Source organism: Accipiter gentilis, chromosome 31 (assembly GCF_929443795.1).
Source record: "Accipiter gentilis chromosome 31, bAccGen1.1, whole genome shotgun sequence".
In the NCBI taxonomy this organism is placed as follows: Eukaryota; Metazoa; Chordata; class Aves; order Accipitriformes; family Accipitridae; genus Astur; species Astur gentilis.
The window spans coordinates 18,474,200-18,488,186 of NC_064910.1; the positions used below are offsets into that span (position 1 = coordinate 18,474,200).

The window sequence follows — 13,987 nt, forward strand, 5'->3', positions numbered from 1 at the left end:
CTGGGCGGCTGGTCAAGCTCTTACGCAGATCTGTGAGGGTCTTCTCCCTCACCAGAGCTCTGAGAGCTTCCTCTGCCCTTGTTGTAGGCCAGTCTTCTCTACTATTGTCTTCTGCTTATTGTTGTGGTTATTTTTAGTGCCTGCAAACACATTTCTGCAACTGCTGTTAGCGAGGATCCTATATTTTTTACATCCCTTAAGGCTTCTGCAAGTGATTTTGTTATCATTTCCTCAATTTTGCTATCCATTTCTCTTTGTGGTTCTTTTCATCATCTGTCTACATCAGTCTAAAGAGTCACTTAATGTATTTCAAAACCTGAGCAACTTTTAACTTATCTCTTTGATAATTTCCTGGGTAAATTATGCAATGTTACACTGAATGTCGTATTAAGCATGAATACTTGGGGTGCTATCAGAATTATTGGTATGAGGGTTAGCACATTAGAGAAAGGACATGACTTCAAGACTTTAGGTAAACTACCCAGCTTTAAGGTAAACACAACAGAATCCTGATTTTGGTAAAGAAACTAAAGCAACTTGCTCTAAGTTTTCATTTTGAAGGGGGGGGGGGGGAATGTAACGTGCATCAGTCCCATTTCAATCTAACTGAAAACCAAACCTGTAGACGACAGATTAAGGAGATTAAAGACTCTTGCTCTATTTTAAATTATATTCTTTGCTCACAGGGATGGCAAAATACATGCATTGTTACCAGTGGGACCTCCCCTAGCACGTGGCACAGTAGGAAGTACTTTTCTGCTTTCAGTTACTTAGTGTTTCACAGGAGCCAAAAGAGATTTTGCACAACATCCGAGGGAAACCTGAACTTTTAAAATCAGTATATCGGTGACTCCCTGTTCCTCTAAAAAGCAAATTACAGTTCTGAAGTTCTGGAATGCTGAGCTCCCCTGCATTTACCCCCAACCTTTCAAAGGGAAATAGTGCTGTATTTTGCTTCCTGCATTTCTTAGGGTAAAAAAAACCCAAAAAAGCGCTCTGCGTTTCTATTACCGTTCAGCTAAAGAGGCAGTTTCGCTCTGCATGGAATTGAAACTCGTGCTCTTGGCTGGGTGACAGCGAGTTCCTAATAAAAAAAAATTTTAAACCGGCCTTAGTCCAAAAGAAAAGGCGAAGCACCAGTGCAGCTATTAAAATTTCCAAAGTATGTAGGTATAGATTGCAAGGGAGATCTCCAAAGACATTGAGCACCTGTCAAAAATCACAGGGTTTGGTGACTGGACACTGTGCTTTAGAAAACCCACTTACAGCCAAAGCGAGTGGGCATTAAGCATCTCATGTTTAAGTGATGTTCCAGTGTCATATACCAGGGACATGGTTAGGTGCTTGAAGAAATCAACTTTCACAATCCAACTTGTGCCAAGTCATTCTCTTAGGTGCTGTTTCACAACTAATGAAGCACATTTGCTTTATAATAAGGTGAATAACTATAAATGCATGGAAGTAACTTTCCGTTCTGGTGACATACAATCTATGAAATATTTGGAGTGGAATAACTCGTGTAGCGTGTTTGCAAGGAAGGTTTTGCTCTTACCAGAAATGCTTTGAATGGCACTGCAGAATGCAGCAGGATTTCAGTGAGATGTCTGCATTTATTAGAATAACCCCCAATGAAAACCTCACTACATCTCAAATGAAAAGAAAAATCCAGTTACCAGTAAATAGCAAAGGAATCATACTTTATTACAGTACTTTTAGTAATCAGGCACAAAGGTGACCAATATAGTCCTGAACCTATGCTGAATTAATGAGCCATCTCCTAGGCCTTGATTGAAACAGTAATGATGCTGTACACTTCCTTGGTTTTGTTTATGTCTATATGACTTGGCCACTAAACCCAGGGAATTTCAAAGTACGATTGCAAATTCTTTCTGTCGTCATTCTTCAGGTTCCAGTCTTCTGAAATGAGTTCGTCAGCTCCACAAGAGTCGGAGAAATGATGAACTACTACTTAAAATTTAAAGAAAAATAGGGAAAGAAGACATACCCCGCCCATAAATGTCCTAATTATTGAACTAGTCTGTCCTGCTAAGCCTAGAAACTTCTAAGTAAGGAATTCTCAAACAGGACCATGTTCCATGAAATGCTGGATTGTCACCAGCTTAAGTCTGGCCATGTCATCTTTATCCCTTCTACAGTCTTGCACACAGTTTTTACTTTTTGTATGCTGTTTCCTATGCCCTTACCGCTCTCCTTTTTTCCTGGTTTAATTAGGTTCCCTTCCCCAAAGTCCCATTCACTTAATAGACATTTCTTCCACAAAGTATTTCAGCTTGAAATTTGTCCCAGTTCTTGAAGGTATTTGCAGCAGAAATGAACCCCAAACAATAGTAATAATAACACAAATTACTAAACTTCAACATAGAAAATATTATTAATGTCAGTTAACAATTTCTGTCCATGCAGCTTACGCTAAAAAAGGGGAGGGCAGAGAGAAGAAACGTGAGCTTCTGCAAATCTTAGTTGTCTGAAGTGAATGTTACGGGTATGTAACACATTTCCCTCGTAGCTGATTGATCTTACGCTCTGTCACCAAGTATTTTGCAACCGCCTTCCTTTGGGGTTCCCCATGGCTTGGATGTTTATCTTCTTGGAGTAGGTCTTATTATAGTTCTTTATGGTTTGACACTGTAGCTAGGTAAAGTGCACAAATTAAAGTTTGAAATTAACACCGTGTTCAAAAGTAGCAAAAAAGAGAACAAATTGCATCATATGAGACCAAAAGGAAAACAAAAAAAACTTTTGTCACAACAGTGCATAGACGTATGAGTAATGTGAGAATTTGCTTAAAAGGGAAAAAATAAGACTAGTCAGTTATTTTTATGGGGTGTGGAGGAGTAAATGAGGTACTGGTTTTTTTAATTTTAAGTACAAATGTTTGAGGAAGTAGGTTGCAGCACTTGTTTCACATTTAATGATTTCTCAAGTCGCAGTCCAGCTGAAGAGTCGTGACAGAGTAGTGATTACTGCTGTTGTCCTGAGTGACTTATGTCATGTTCTACTCTCCTCTGCACCTGAGCTGAACCAGTGGGGACTTCTTTTATGCTGTTTTCTTCTGCTCTGACTTACAGTCTCCTCCACCACCAAAGCTGCCAGACCTGGAAGCACACAGAAAATGGTATGTTAAAATTTCCTTTTAAATTTGCTCTTAGACCTTTTTTGACTGGAACTGTTGTAGAAGACTTTCAAGAACATAATCTCCTTTTCTGCATTCTAAATGTTCAAATTTACTATTGTGGGTAGAAGCTGCAATACCTGATGACAGGAAAGGAAAGCATTTATTCGCGCTAATACTAACTGGCTAGCATTTATTTGTACTGCTGCGCTACAGAGAGTATAATAATGTCTTTTCTAATTGCTATAACTTCTGAGGTGTTCTTTTTCTCTAGCCTTCCCCCTGCCACCTCTTAAAATGCATATAGAACCCCTACAGAAAAACTTCCTTCAGAAACACCTAGCTGTTTTGTTGCTGAGTATTTGAAGAATGCCCTAAATCGTTATGGGTTTGTGCACATGCTAGTTAATATCGGCAGAGTAGTGCTTTTTGAACTTCTTATAAAGCCGAGTGTAGATCACAAAGAAAAGAGCAGTTCACATGCACGCCTCTAGCTGTACTTTTAAACTAGCTTCTCATTGCAAAGACATTGCACAAGTCAGCGTTGCTTTTTTCTTCTAATTAAAACAATCTTTTTTATTTGTTCTGGTACTATAATAGACACAAGGTGTTACACACGCAGAAAGTTGGACACAGCACCAGAGCGTAACAGTTTATAGTAAAAATAGCTAATGCATTAAAAGGGTATTGGGAAACAGAAGGATATACAAAGAAATGAAGCACAAAGATGGTAGGAGCTAGGCTGGCTCTGCAACAACACTTCGGTTCCTAAAAATACTGCAATACGTGAGAGTTCAAAATCTGAGCACTGCCAACGTTTCAAAAGGCATTTTTGACTTCTTAAGAAACCTACAAACCTATTCATGAAGGCTTTTCAGGCCCAGGTTCGTTGCACCTGATTTTAGGCACCAAAACCTGCACTGTTAGTCTGTGTTCGGTGCGTGGTCGGGCAGAGCTCCCTCCATGCTCAGAGCCGAGCGGCGCCTGCGGAGCGGCCGCTCTCCTCTCCCGCGCTCTCCTCAACGTCAGTGCAGCCCACGTTGATGGCAATCAATTGAGGAACTTGGGTAAGTGCCTAAAATGAGATGTCTGAGTGCAGTGGCGAAGAATGAGCTCGTGTGGAAAGTTTGTGGCAATCTAGACTGCAATCTCGCCTTGCCCGAGCCCTGCTCTATTGCTTGGACAGAAGGTTTTAATTCAGTTTAGCAAATCTTTAAAGGGTGATTCTAATTAACATTTCCTCAAGAGCAGCAAATCTGTGGTTTGACTCCCAGTTAGAAGCAGAGGTTTTCCTTCCCTCTTTTAAAGGAAGACGAGCTGCTGGAGTTTGATCCGCAGCGGTTGTCGGCGTTTCCCTCGGTGGCTGCAGGTGCCGTGTCCGTGGCTGGTGAGGGTCGGCGCTTCGTGGTCTGCTGTGGCGTGCGTCAACAGATGAAGATAAATGGCATCCGTGTGATGGACGGACATGTCCTGCAGTGCAGAGTCTCTGGTTTCCTTCCCACCCCCTTGCTGTGCTCCATGGGCACCTGCCTTGGCTAACGGTGCTGGCCCCTGGGGTACGCTGGTCTGGCAAAGCAAGAGATAGAGGTAGGCAGGAACTGGGGCACCACCGGCCGTTCAGTTAGGATAGGCACTCTTTGGGTTTTCATTAGTCTAATAAAGTCTTTTACACGCATAATAGAGCGTGTCCCTTGGAAAAGAAGGCAGGCAAAATATTTACAAGAGCATACCCAGATTTTTCTTCTGCAATGTCCCTTTTCATTCAAAGAAAGACCTTCAGTTTTCCATGTACTTAACATCCATGGTAGAGTCCTTCCTTCTCCCTCCCACATCCCTGCCCATATTAGTAGAGGAAGAAAAGTTCTGAAAAAAGAGCTAGGATGGTGGGAGGAAATGAATGCATTTTATGTTCTCCAAATTAGCTCCCAGCTTACTCTGATTATTCCTATTCATAATTTTCATCCAAGTGCTTGTCTACATCAAGAAATCCGAAAAGTTACTCTTCTTCTAAAGTTGATTGGTTAGACTGTACTGAAGACACTGGTGAACTGTCTTACCCAGTGGCCTCCGTGTGGGTGTTTCCAACGTGAATTGCTATAAACCGAATGAAGATTAATTTTGATTCTTAACAAATGACTTCACAAGAGTTGAACATAATGAAATGTGATTTCACAGCCATAGCCTGGTTAGTCCAGCTTAGTTTTCCCTGAGTAATTGTATGAATGACAGTCATGGCTACCAGCCACGATATTTAGCTACATTGCCTTTTTTCTGAGGATCTGCTGAAAATAAGAAAGCACCGTAGCACCTCCTGACAATGGGAAAGGGAATTGTGGTAGAGGAAAGGCTGTGGTGGTGTACAGTACCAGGTTACCAATACAAATCTCATGTGACAATACACTGAATTCAACACCTGCAGTGGACTTTGCATTTTTTCCTTCCATACTGAAGTTTGTATTCAAAAGCTGACTGAATGGATCCCCAAAGTGACTCCATTTGGCTGTTGAATCTAGACAGCAGAAGTGCAGTGCTGTGTGAGATTTGATCTGCCTTCTCTCACATCTGCTGCCCTGCCAGTCACTAGAGCACTCCTCCAGATACACAGATGCATAGCTAGATTTTAGCATAGTTATCTAAGGTAACACAGAAACACAGAGTTGTTATACAGGGGACACAGTGGTCTAAGTAAACAGAGCATACAACAGGAAGCCTTAATTAATCTCCAAGTCTGTGTCACCTGCAAGGCATGTCTTTGGCAACACTCTACAGGGTTTTCACACAGTGTGTGAGCAGGTGTTGATATGTTCTTGTGTCCCAGCTAAAGCGAAAAAACAGTTCGAGTAGCTCAAACACTTTACCTAATCGTCTGATTTTCAGCTGCTTAACTGGGTATTGACATTTAGTCAATATTATTCCATGCATAACTAATCCTGGTTGTTTAAGAGCGTTCTGTGTGCCATGCATCTCCAAGCCTGCAACACTGAGTTTTCCAGGGAGAAATTATGATGTTGATTATTGTGGGTTTTATTGTCTTTGAATCTCTTGACCAGCACCAAGCACAGGCAGTTAAGAAGCTGTGCAAGGCAGGAAAATGCTCATGGTCCCTCTGCCTGTGCTAGGCAAGCCAAGGTTGGCAGCCTGCTTGCCTGGCTGGCTGCCTCTGGCCAGAGGGACGGGGTTTTTTTGACATTGACTGCTGCTGAGGAAGTAACTAATAAGTAAGTTGTGAAATATTAAAAGCTTATTACTCTTCCCATGATGCAGGCAAATCCATAAAGCAGCCAAGACCACGAAGACTTGACAGACAGAGAGTGTGTTTTGGAAGGTTCTTTAAATGCTTGTAGGATTTTGGCCACAATTATTTACTGTTTATTATTCTTTTATGGGACATGCTCAACCTTAAATCTGACTTTGATTTTCATTTTTACACTTCGCATTGATGTAGTGCCCCTGTCCTTATGCAACAGTGAAAATGCAAGCTGGTATTAAACCATCTGGAAGTACAGCCGTTAACTGGCTTAGGTCAACCATATATCCATTCTGACACTTACTAGACACTCTCATGTGGGCATGAATGACATGGTAAGCTGGAACCTGGGCAGAATCAAGCAAGACTACAAAGCTCTGGGGGTGTAATTCAGAGGGATTTTTTCCTCTATTTTACCAGTTAGTGGGAAAAGTGCAGGCAGGAACAGATGCATGATGCAAACCAACACTTGGCTACATGGCTGGACATTCTTCAAGAAGGAAATCTTAAAGGTCCAGGAGCAGGCCATCCACATGTGCCGAAAGACGAGCTGGCAGGGAAGAAGTCCTGCCTGGCTGAACAGAGAGTTTTGGCTGGAACTTGGGGAAAAAAAGAGAGCTTATGACCTTTGGAAGAAGGGGCAGGTAGCTCAGGAGGGCTACAAAGATGTCGTGAGGCGATGAAGGGAGAAAATTAGAAGGGCCAAAGCCTGACCAGAACTGAATTTGGCTACTGTGGTAAAAGACAATACAAAATGTTTCTATAAAGACCTTAACAACAAAAGGTGGGCTAAGGAGAATCTCCATCCTTTAGTGGATGTGGGAGGAAACATAGTGACAAAGGCTGAGGTACTTAATGCCTTCTTTGCCTCAGTCTTTGATAGTAAGACCGATTGTTCTCAGGGTACCCAGCCCCCTGAGCTGGAAGACAGGAATGGGGAAGAGAATGAAGCCCCCATAATCCAAGGGAAATCGTTAGCGACCTGCTACACCACTTAGACACACACAGGTCTATTGGGGCTGGATGGGATCCACACAAGGGTACCGAGGGAGCTGGCGGCAGTGCTCACCAAGCCACTTTCCGTCATTTATCAGCACTCCTGGCTACCCGGGGAGGTCCCAGTTGACTGGAGGTTAGCAAATGTGACGCCCATCTACAAGAAGGGCTGGAAGGAGGATCTGGGGAATGAGAGAGCTGTCAGTCTGACCTCGGTGCCGGGGAGGGCTACGAAGCAGATCATCTTGGGTGCCATCACACGGCACGTACAGGGCAACCAGATGATCAGGCCCTGTCAGCGTGGGTTTATGAAAGGCAGGTCCTGCTTGACCAACCTGATCTCCTTCTGTGACAAGATGACCTGCTTAGTGGACGAGGGAAAGAGTGGCTGTTGTCAAGCCTTTGGCAGTGTTTCCCACAGCATTCTCCAGGAGAAACTAGCTGCTCATGGCTTGGATGGGTGTACTCTTTGCTGGGTAAAAAAACTGGCTGGATGGACGAGCCCAGAGAGTGGTGGTGAATGGAGTTAAATCCAGTTGGCAGCTGGTCACAAGTGGTGTTCCCCAGGGCTCAGTACTGGGGCCAGTTCTATTTAATGTCTTTATCAACGATCTGGACGAGGGGATCGAGTGCACCCTCAGTAAGTTTGCGGATGACACCAAGTTGGGAGGGAAGGTTGATCTGCTTGAGGGTAGGAAGGCTCTACAGAGGGATCTGGACAGGCTGGATCAATGGGCCAACGGTATGAGGTTCAACAAGGCTCAGTGCCGGGTCCTGCACTTGGGTCAAAACAACCCCATGCAGCGCTACAGGCTTGGGGAAGAGTGGCTGGAAAGCTGCGTGATGGAAAAGGACCTGGGGGGGTTGGCTGACAGCTGGCTAATTACGAGCCAGCAGTGTGCCCAGGTGGCAACGAAGACCAACAGCATCCTGGCCTGTATCAGAAATGTTGTGGCCAGCAGGAGCAGGGCAGCGATCGTCCCCCTGTACTGGGCACTGGTGAGGCCGCACCTCGAGTCCTGTGTTCAGTTTCGGGCTCCTCACTACAAGACAGACATGGAGGTGCTGGAGCGTGTCCAGAGAAGGGCAACCGAGCTGGTGAGGGGCCTGGAGCACAAGTCTGATGAGGAGCAGCTGAGGGAACCAGAGTTGTTTCACCTGGAGAAAAGGAGGCTTAGGGGAGAGCTTCTCACTCTCTACAACTCCTCTGAAAGGAGGTTGTAGCAAGGTGGGTGTGAATCCCTTCTCCCAAGTAACAAGGGGTAGGACAAGAGGAAACGCTCTCAGGTTGTGCCTGGGGAGGTTGAGATGTTAGGAACAATTTCTTCACCAAAAGTGTTGTCAAGCATTGGAACAGGCTGCCCAGGGAAGTGGTGGAGTCGCCATCTCTGGAGGTATTTAAAAGATGTGTAGATGTAGCACTTAGGGACGTGGTTTAGTGGTGGACTTGGCAGTGCTAGGTTAATGGTTGGACATGATGATTTGAAAAGTCTTTTCCAACCTGAATAATTCTATGATTATATTTTATGATTCTAAGAATCCTTATGATAATGTGAAAGTCAAATTAGGCACTGACATGTTAGTGTGGTTTTGAAAATTTACCCTAGCTTTTAAGTGACTACAGATTTTTCTCTATGTTTCATATGCTTCAAAAAATTAACTTTGCTCATTTACGCTATCGTACAATGGCAATCTGCTGGATGTTTAACACCACTTGTTTCCCCTTAAAAAAAGAAAATTCACAAAGACATAGCCTTTATTCACCTGCTTTGTCATTTTTTTCAGTAGGGGTTTTTTTTTTATGATTCATTATGGAGAGTGATATTTATCTTAACAGTACAATAACAGTGATAAGAAAGTAAAGAAAGCATTTGAGGAAATGCCAACATATGCCTTCCCCAAACTTATCATCCTACCTGCACATCCACTTCTAGCTATTGTGAGAGACAGGACTCCAGGTTAGCTGTGTGTTTGTGCTGACCCATTACATCCTTGATCTGATATCCTGTGACATGTTCCCGTTGCATTTAAATTAATACCTCCCTATTTCCTTATGTTTAGGTACCTTGTGCAAGGATGTCAAATGCATTGCCGTTTGTCTTGCTCTTCCTATTTCCGATACTGCTGTCAGGATCTTGGTTTCCCAAAAGTTTACCCTGTGATGTTAAAGCCTTTGAAGGTACCGTGACAGTGGACTGCACCGATCGGCGTCTCATGGAAGTCCCCAGAGGGATCCCTGCAAACGCTACCAACCTTACCCTGAATATTAACCATATCCCCCATATCTCTCCAACATCCTTTGCTCATCTTGAAAACCTCGTGGAGATTGACTTCAGATGCAACTGTGTGCCCGTCATAATGGGGCCCAAAGATCATGTGTGCACCAGGAGACTGAAGATTGAGAATGGCAGTTTTGCTGCCCTGACAAGATTGAAGTCATTGTATTTGGATGCAAACCAGCTGTTGGAAATACCCCAGGGTCTTCCTAGTACTTTAACTCTGCTGAGCCTGGAAGCGAACAGTATCTTCTCTATCCAAAAAGCCAATTTGTCAGAGCTAGGAAACGTAGAAGTATTGTATCTGGGACAGAACTGTTACTACCGCAATCCATGCAATGTTTCATTTGAAATTGAAAAAACAGCCTTTCTGGAGCTGAAAAAATTAACAATACTATCCCTGAAGTCTAACAACTTAACTCATATCCCACCCAATTTGTCATCTACTTTAAAGGAATTGTATATTTACAATAACATGATTCAAGTGATTGAGGAACATGATTTAAGTGCCCTTCACAACCTAGAAATTCTTGATCTAAGTGGTAATTGCCCACGTTGCTACAATGCCCCGTATCCTTGTATTCCCTGCCCAAAGAGCACAATTGAGATACATTCAAAGGCTTTTTATGCCTTGAAAAATTTAAGAACTCTGCGACTTCACAGTAACTCTCTTCATAGCATACCCAGCAGCTGGTTTAAAAACACCAGGAATCTCAAAGTGCTCGACCTCTCCCAAAATTTCCTTATAAAGGAGATTGGAGATGCTCAATTTTTGAAGTTTATCCCCAGCCTTGTAGAGCTTGATCTGTCCTTTAATTTTGAACTGAAGATGTATTCACCATCCTTGAATCTGTCTAAGACATTTTCCTTCCTCTCTAACTTGGAAACCCTCAGGCTCAGGGGTTATGTCTTTAAAGAACTGAGAGAAGGAAACCTAGATCCATTGCTCAGTCTTAGAAATCTAACAGTGTTAGATCTTGGGACTAATTTTATTAAAGTTGCTGACCTGAGAGTGTTCAAGGAATTCCCAGCTCTTAAACTCATAGACCTCTCAATGAATAAAATTTCTCCTTCTTCAGGTGAAAGCAACTTTTATGGATTTTGCTCTAACCATAGGATTTCAGTAGAACAATACACGAGGCAAGTATTACAAGAGCTGCATTATTTCAGGTACGATGAGTATGGGCGAAGTTGCAGGTCCAAAGACAAAGAGGCTGCTTCCTACCGATCTTCAGTTAAGGAAGAGTGCCTGAAATACGGAGAAACTCTGGATTTAAGCAGAAACAACATATTTTTTATTAACCCCTCAGATTTCCATGATCTTAGTTTCCTCAGATGCCTCAACTTGTCAGGTAATGCAATAAGTCAAACTTTAAATGGAAGTGAATTCAACTATTTGTCTGGATTGAAATACCTGGATTTTTCTAATAACAGGATTGACTTGCTATACTCAACTGCTTTCAAAGAGCTAAACCTTTTAGAAATTCTAGACCTGAGCAATAACAAACATTATTTTCTGGCAGAAGGTGTTACTCAAGTCCTTAGTTTTATTAAAAACTTGGCCCATCTGAAGAAGCTGATGATGAATGAGAATGAGATTTCTACCTCTATTGACACAGGAATGGAAAGTCAATCTCTTCAAATTTTAGAATTCAGAGGAAATCATTTACATGTTTTATGGATGGATGGTAGTGCTAGATACTTGTCATTCTTCAAGAATCTGACCAGCCTGGAACAACTAGATATTTCCTTCAACTCACTCGCTTTTTTGCCTCCTGGTGTTTTTGAAGCTATGCCTCCAGAACTCAAGATCCTCAACTTAACCAATAACCAGATGAAGAGTTTCAACTGGGGAATGCTCCACTATCTGAAGAAACTAGTAACTCTGGACCTCAGCAATAACCTTCTGGCTACTGTTCCCCGAGAGCTGTCCAATTGCTCTTCATCTCTCCAAGAGCTGATGCTCCGAAACAATCGCATTCAACGGCTAACCAAATATTTTCTCAGAGGTGCTTTTAAATTGAAATACTTGGACCTCAGCTCAAACAAGATCCAAGTAATTAAGAAATCTAGCTTCCCTGAAAGCGTCATTAACAACCTGAGGATGCTGCTTTTGCATGGTAATCCTTTCAAGTGCAACTGTGATGCCGTGTGGTTTGTTTGGTGGATCAATCAGACTCAAGTGACTATTCCTCTTCTGGCCACAGACGTGACCTGTGCTGGCCCAGGGGCACATAAAGGAAGGAGCGTGGTTTACTTGGACCTGTACACCTGTGAGCTGGACACCTCGTATTTGATCCTGTATGCTCTGTCAGCTTCAGCTGTCCTAGGCTTCATGGTGTTCACAGTGACGAGCCATCTCTATTTCTGGGATGTGTGGTATAGTTACCATTACTGCACTGCCAAGTTGAAGGGCTATCGGCGTTTATCTTCACCAGATGCTTGCTATGATGCTTTTATTGCCTATGACAATGAAGATCCAGCTGTGAATGACTGGGTGCTGACAGAACTGGTTGAAAGGCTGGAAGATCAAAAAGCCAAACAGTTCAACTTATGCCTGCAAGAAAGGGACTGGCTCCCAGGACAGCCAGTCTTTGACAACCTTTCCCAGAGCATTCAGCTGAGCAAAAAGACCATATTTGTGCTCACCAACAAGTATATTAAAAGCGGCAGCTTCAAGACAACATTTTACATGGCCCACCAGCGGCTTCTAGATGAAAAAATGGATGTCATCGTCTTGATATTTCTTGAGAAGGTTTTGCAGAAGTCCCGGTATGTCCGGCTGAGGAAGAGGCTGTGCAGGAGTTCTGTCCTGGAATGGCCAACTAACCCTCGATCTCAGCCCTACTTCTGGCAGTGCCTGAAAAATGCAATAGCTACGAGCAATACGCTGACTTATAACAAGCTTCTCCAAGAAACTGTTTAGCTCTACCCTTCCCTATAAATGTTGTTATGATGCATGGTGAGCAAAAGATCCTAAACTTCATTTGGAGAAACTGTTGAAGCATGGAGGACAAATGTAATTGTGATATTATACCCCAAAACAAAATGTACAATTAGTCCCAAAGCTGATAGTTCACTTGTTTTGCTATGACAAGATTGCACAGAAACTGTTGCCAGCACGGATGTTTAGCTGACACGCACCTTGCTTGGCACTGATTGCTGCACAGCAAGAGAAGATGCACTACCCACTGGAAGTCCCTGGTTTAGAACAGAATCACCACTTCCAGCTTTCAGTTCACTGGAGGCCTCCAGCATCTCCTGTGGTTGGGTCAAGTGTGGGTGAGACACTTGCTCAGCTTACTCTAGTACACAGACTGCCGGGAGGAGTTTGGCCGTGCCTGAAGTTGCTGCTGTTCAGATCACTGTTGGAGTAAATGTGATTTTAATAGAAAATGAAAGTTTCTGTGTTTGGTGTATTTATGAAAAACAAGACAAGCGTTTGGTGACAGATTCATCTCAGAAAATATCCTAAGCAAAGCTCACGCTTTGATTTTAGGAGTCAGGAAAATGTAAGAAGAATTATCTTTAATCTCAGGCTTACAGCTGCTGAGCCTACCACTTCTGTCCAAGTGGGCAACAGCCCTAGTTGGTGGGGAAAGAAAGTTCTGGCGGGACTGCTGCTGTCAGGGGCTTGGGAGCTCTCCCGCTGTTGCATTGTCAAAAAGCTCATAAATCTGAAGACACTTTGAAGAACGTGTACGGGCTAAAATGGGAAGGTACCTGAGAAACAAATTCAGAAGGGCTTGCAGGCTGTGGGTCAGAAGGAGTTACAAGGTAAAGGGGGTCCCTGTGCGTGGAGCTGCCGCGTGGGAGCGAGGAGGGGGAGCAGGACAGCAGGTAGATAGGCTGAGGCAGAGGAGATGGGGAAAATCAAGGAAAACAAAGAGGAAGTGGGAAGAGACCAAGAAAGGAAGGTAAAAAGAAAAAAGAGAAAGTGGAAGAGGTGGAAGGAATGGAGGAACAGACAGCTAAACTAGGGCGTGATAGAGGTTAAGAAGCATCTACTGCTCATTTCCAGGTAAGCTCTTCGCTCTGCCTTTCACCTGCGTCCTCGGCTGCTGGCTGGGCTGGCTCCTCCCTGAGGGCTCAGGGTTCCTCTCCAGCGTCGCGCCGTTGGCTTGAGGAGCTCGGCTTCCCCGTGCCCACCCAGGTCCTGTGTCACAGCCCCTTGTGTGTGGACGGGGATGGTGCCAGCAGGTCCAGCCGAGGCTGGGGTCCGAGGACGTGCTGAAGTGACTGCCTCGCCTCCGCCTGCCCAGACTCTCTCCAGAACAAAAGACAGTCACTCGAAGTGCAAAACACGTAAGACCATGTCATACAAGAAAAGCATCC

At 43.7% G+C, this 13,987-nt stretch overlaps 1 protein-coding gene across 2 annotated transcripts; it reads left to right on the plus strand.

Annotated features, from left to right (window-relative positions):
- The first annotated feature begins 2,022 nt into the window (after window positions 1-2,022).
- TLR7 (toll like receptor 7) lies at window positions 2,023-13,053 on the plus strand. Of its 2 annotated transcripts, none has more exons than XM_049834412.1 (2): window positions 2,023-3,136; window positions 9,438-13,053. In XM_049834412.1, exons 1-2 carry the CDS (start codon window positions 3,134-3,136, stop codon window positions 12,576-12,578), a joined length of 3,144 nt encoding a protein of 1,047 aa, XP_049690369.1. In that variant the 5' UTR covers window positions 2,023-3,133; the 3' UTR covers window positions 12,579-13,053. The 2 variants fall into 2 exon arrangements, with proteins under 2 accessions (XP_049690369.1, XP_049690370.1); XM_049834413.1 differs by lacking the exon at window positions 2,023-3,136 and adding an exon at window positions 6,919-8,604.
- The last annotated feature ends 934 nt before the right edge of the window (window positions 13,054-13,987 follow it).